The 4,929-nt window shown below is 39.7% G+C and overlaps 1 protein-coding gene across 1 annotated transcript in view; it reads right to left on the bottom strand.

Annotated features, from left to right (window-relative positions):
• Positions 1-1,860: 1,860 nt before the first annotated feature.
• The window catches only part of LOC107744515 (zinc finger protein ZIC 1-like), an 8,469-nt gene continuing 5,400 nt past the window's right edge, over positions 1,861-4,929 (bottom strand). The window contains exons 2-3 of the mRNA XM_016558201.1: positions 4,068-4,675; positions 1,861-2,682 (exon numbers count right to left, since the gene is read on the bottom strand). Coding sequence (XP_016413687.1) covers positions 2,093-2,682; positions 4,068-4,675 — 1,198 coding nt within the window. The 3' untranslated portion in view covers positions 1,861-2,092. The remainder of the gene's footprint in view (positions 2,683-4,067; positions 4,676-4,929) is intronic.

Below are 4,929 nucleotides of genomic sequence, written 5' to 3'. Positions count from 1 at the left end.
TTTTTGTTTCTCTTTATGAGTAGGTTGTGATGACTGGTGCCTAAGGCACCATCCTTGACAGTGGGAACTGGACTCTTAAACTATGAATGAAATGCATTATTGTAATGGCCAACCAGGAAAGAAAGAAATATTTTAAAATGCTATGCATCCTGGTCATTAGTGTTAGCTGCTTCACAGCACAGTGTGTTAGACAGGCAAGTTACTCGCATTACAAATTGAGAAACACTACACTACAATGCCCTACAACTTCACAACACCACACACATACACACATCAAAAGAAATCTTGGCAAAACTGGACTATAAAATACCTAAGTGCAAACTCTCTGATTGTATAACAAGACAGTTGATTCAACAGTGGGCCAAAGGCTAGCAAAGCCCACTACCAAAGGCTCCAAATATAATTTTTCAGTCTTTACAATCACTGTTCAGATTTTTCAAAATATGGAATCAATTCAAAACATGGGGACAGAAACAAACTAATGAGACTGAAGACAAAACTGAAAATATGCAATAGCAATTTCATTGTGCAACCAGTGTACTGAAAGAGCTGTGGACCTCAGGCTTAGGCTACAAGTTGGTATTCATTGTGTGGTACCTTCTGCATTAACCTAACATTTCATTCATCACCACCAACGTTTTCAGTTGTAGGCTGCCATTTGGTTCTTGATAACAGAAGTGAGATTACAGCCGACTTGTACTTGACGGAACAGGATTTGAGTTCATTGTCAGTTCTTGTAAGATCACACAATGCTCTAGCACGCTGAAAATAAGTGAGAAGTCAACCGAAACCAAAAGAAAACCTACACATTCGTATATTAAGCAACGTAAGTGAGCGCAGGTTGGCGTTTCGCTGATCAGTGCGATTCTAAGTACAAGGCCTATATCCTCGCTTGCACTTTTATTTATGCCGTGTCATACTGTACTGCAGTTTTATAACAATAAAGTTAACAGCAAACAAAATTATGATAACAGAGTTCGCATATAAGATTAAACTGAAAAGAAAATAACGATAAATTTGGAATCTGCTGGAGTTCATTCGAGGTGAGGCAACTTCGGCCGTAAAATCGCCTTCACGGAAAACAATTACTTTATCAAAGTTTTAACTTTTTTTAAATCAATTGTTTTAGACACTAGGCTACACAAAAGTCTGAAAGTCACTAAAAGTATGTTTCTAAGTTTCTCGTTTTGCAATTTCATTCCAAAAAACCTAAACACGCATATAGGTATCCGTTAAAGAAACGGGCGCGTACAGATAAAATCCAAGTAGTGAACTCACGCACGTTTCCTTTGAGAAGCATAGAGTTTAAATCACACGCCTGATCAAAGAGAATAGAGATACTTTAATGAAACTTCCAATGCATAATTAATTGTACAGTATATACAGTAGAATCCTAATTAAACATTTTCACAATGAAGGGGGGTTGGTGTCTATAATAATTGCCACTAACGTATTAAGGTATAAAATGCAGTCATTGGTGGTGATGTGAAAATCTCCAAATAATTTGTGTTAAAGGCGTCGTTCAATGATGGGTTCACCTTCACACACATCAAGACAAACGATATTTTTAATTCTAATAATCTTCGACCTACATGTAAACTGTGACAAAAAACGCATGTAAAATCCAAGTTGTAATTTACAAAAAATACTCACGTTACTAACTTTTATTATCACTTTTCAAGAGATAAACCTCTTCTTTCCATTATACATCACATTGACGGAGGCCCTGCCTCTACAGAACCTCATAATAATAGGCTACGCCATTTATTTTTTTCCTGTGCAGAAATAACTTAGGCCTACTTTATTTTTTCGACCTATATATTCTACTCCATTTGGCCATCTGTTTTGTATATATGTTATATATGAATTATATTTTGGCAACTTTTTTCTTTACTTTTATAGTAAGTAATTTACAGTTTAGTCACTGACGTCTCACCAATACACGAACATAATGTACAACAGATAAAGCTCACAGTAACAAATTGCACGCTCCTATTTAAACCTGTAGGACATAATATTACATGAAGAGGAACACTTCAGCTGTCACCCCTCAATGCTTTAACACGCAGAGTACAAGCCCGAATTACAGACATTATATATCACTGTTACAGTGTTTGGGTGAAAAAGTATCCACGGCGCTATGACATGTGTACCAGCCATTTACCAGACTTTTTTGAAAAGGTGAGTTGGACGCAAAAGTTCTATGGCTAGGTGCGAACGTATGGCTTGGTTGACTGCACGAGTATTGTACAGATTCTGGTCTGTAGCTGCCCCGTTGAAGCAACAGAGGGTCCAAAAGGGACTGTGGCCTGTGCGCCATATAGTCCAAACTGTTTTCAAAGGTGTGATGGAAACGTGACCTCATAGTCGACTCATTTCGTGTCTCTGGAGACAGGGAGGGGGTCGTCATCGTTCGCGTCACTGTGGTAGAGGCGGGCGTGTCTTGCTGTTCCGCCACCTCAGGAGACCTGGATTCTACAAGGTGCTCGTCGTCTTCGCCGATTTTGGCGATGTAGGCCTTGCAGTGGAGTTTCATGTGTTTACGCAATGAGCTGGGATGTGTGTAACATTTTTCACAGCCTCTGACCTTGCACGTGTAGGGTTTATCGCTGGAGTGAACATGAGAATGCTTCTTCCGGTCACTGCTGTTTGCAAATCTCCGACAAAAAAAAAAAAAGTGTGCTGCTCCACACATTCAACAGTAGGCTATAGCAGGCGAGGACAGAACTTTGTTAAACTTAACAAGAGATAAAAAGATAACACTCGTGTGCATGCAAAACTTGATAAATCGAAATCCCTCTTTCCCATCATTCTTAAAAATAGTGATGTTTTCCAGTCAGTTGTTTTCATGCAATAGCTGCTAATTTCAAAATCATGGTTCACACGAGCTAAATCAGATTTAGCTTATTAATGAACCGCAAATGCATATAGCTTAGGCGAACTCAAATTGATTTCAGAGTTATAAAAAAAAGAGAAAAATTAAATTAAGAACATAGTAGTTTAATTTCACAAGTTTTATTAACCCATAATAAACAGTTCACTTATAAATAATTTTATGGAATTGTGTCAGTGATTAATTTTCAATTTCTGCTTAAACTGTTTTCAGTGAAAAATTATATTTCCTAATATTCGCAGATATTCTGTTAATCGACCAATTCATATTTTTATATGCGTCCTGAGCCAAAGATGAATTCCTAGTTTAATTAATTTCTAGCGAGAAAAATAAAGTTAACTGTGGCTTTAATAATTAGTCATATCGATTATCATATTTAAAATTTATAAATCATATCTTATGGTTAAATTTTTTTTTTTTAACACATGAAGTGGCCATTTATACAGATAATATTCTAAGGATTAATGTGACGCCAGTTTCAAGTGTAGTGGACTCGAAGCTTGCAGAGTTTAGCTCGAGCGGGTGCACTCCACCATAGCAGAGAATTCAGCTGTGCCTTGCGTAAACGCTACGTCACAGCTCTCCGGTGTCCCGGCATTTATTTATTTATTTTCACTGCATGAATGAGAGGCACCCAAACAACTGGCCTGTGGACTGATTTTCACCAGCTCGAAGGTTTCTGAAAACGAAATAAAAAATCACCCCTCTAATATGAGCAAAAAAAAAAAAACGTTAGAACAAACAATAGGCTTCATTTTATATAAATAAATGCTTTAATCGCAGCCCAAATTAAAGTCTGGCACAGGCTGTAGAAAATGTAATTCTATTGTGTACAAAATTCTACATTAATTTATTTGCCGAAACATTTTGAAAATAAATTAATCATGACGTGTTTTGACAACCCATTGTCAAAAGCAGTGTTCGTGAACAGCAAAAAAAAACAAAAAAAAACAAAAGACATTAAAAAAATTACGGTCGAATATTTTAGTGTTACTTTGGGAACAACTAATCAAACAGTAGCCTACGTTTTGTCGAGTTTTTCGGTCCTGGCAATTCTTCATGAATTAATTTTGTGTTGGAACAATGTTAAGCAAAACACTCCAAAACAGGTTTAGAAACAATTCCATACGTTTGAAGCCTGTCATTCTATTTATTATTATTATTATTAACTAACCTGTATGCGTTCTCTTGTGTATCTTGAGGTTCTCGGATCTGGCAAAAACTTTTTCACATCCATGAAAAGGGCAGGGAAAGGGCTTTTCTCCAGTGTGCACTCTGACGTGGTTGACGAGCTTGTATTTGGCTTTGAAAGGCTTTCTGTCTCTTAAACAGTTCTCCCAGTGACAAACGTAGTCGGAGTGCTCCGGTCCTCCGACATGCTCAACCGTCACATGGGTGACGAGTTCATACATGGTCCCAAAACTCCTGGCGCAGGGCGGCTTGCCAGTGCCTTCTTGGCCGTCACTCCACTTGCACACCAGCTCGTGCTTTCGGTTCTGCCTGGAGCACCTGAGGAAGGCGTCACCCCCTCCTCGCTGCATGGCCATATTCAGAGGCTTATAGAACTCCAGGAACTGGGTGACTAGCTGCTGGCTGTCGGCCCTGGGGCCACTGACCGACTGCCCGTACGGGTGCGTTCGTGAGAGAAGATCCCCTGGAAGACCCAACATCATTTGGCTGCTGAGATCTCGGGTTGCGTCTGACGAGCCATGGGCCTGCTCTTGATACGTGTTGAAGAACGCGTGGCTCCTGCCATCCCTATAGCTGTGGAGGTCACGGTACCTTCCAATATTGCCATGCTGGTTAGGTCTCTGAGCCAGCTGATCAGTTACTGGTGGCATGCCTGCTGCTGACAGATTTGTCCCAATGATAATGCCCCTAGGACTGGGTTCTAAGCGATGACTGGTGTATCCAGTGTCTGGAAAATGGGTAACCGAGTGGTCAACAAATGCACTGGCCCTCGTCTCGCGGTAGTCTCGCAAATTTTGCGAGGGGCAGAGTTTTAAGGAACTGCCAGTGGGGTGCCCCATGTGCTC

The sequence above is a fragment of the Sinocyclocheilus rhinocerous genome, unplaced genomic scaffold (genome assembly GCF_001515625.1).
Source record: "Sinocyclocheilus rhinocerous isolate Xijiao unplaced genomic scaffold, SAMN03320098_v1.1 scaffold557, whole genome shotgun sequence".
NCBI classification, from domain to species: domain Eukaryota; kingdom Metazoa; phylum Chordata; class Actinopteri; order Cypriniformes; family Cyprinidae; genus Sinocyclocheilus; species Sinocyclocheilus rhinocerous.
Note: the sequence above shows the minus strand (reverse complement) of the source record. Positions and strands in the feature narration are given on the sequence as shown.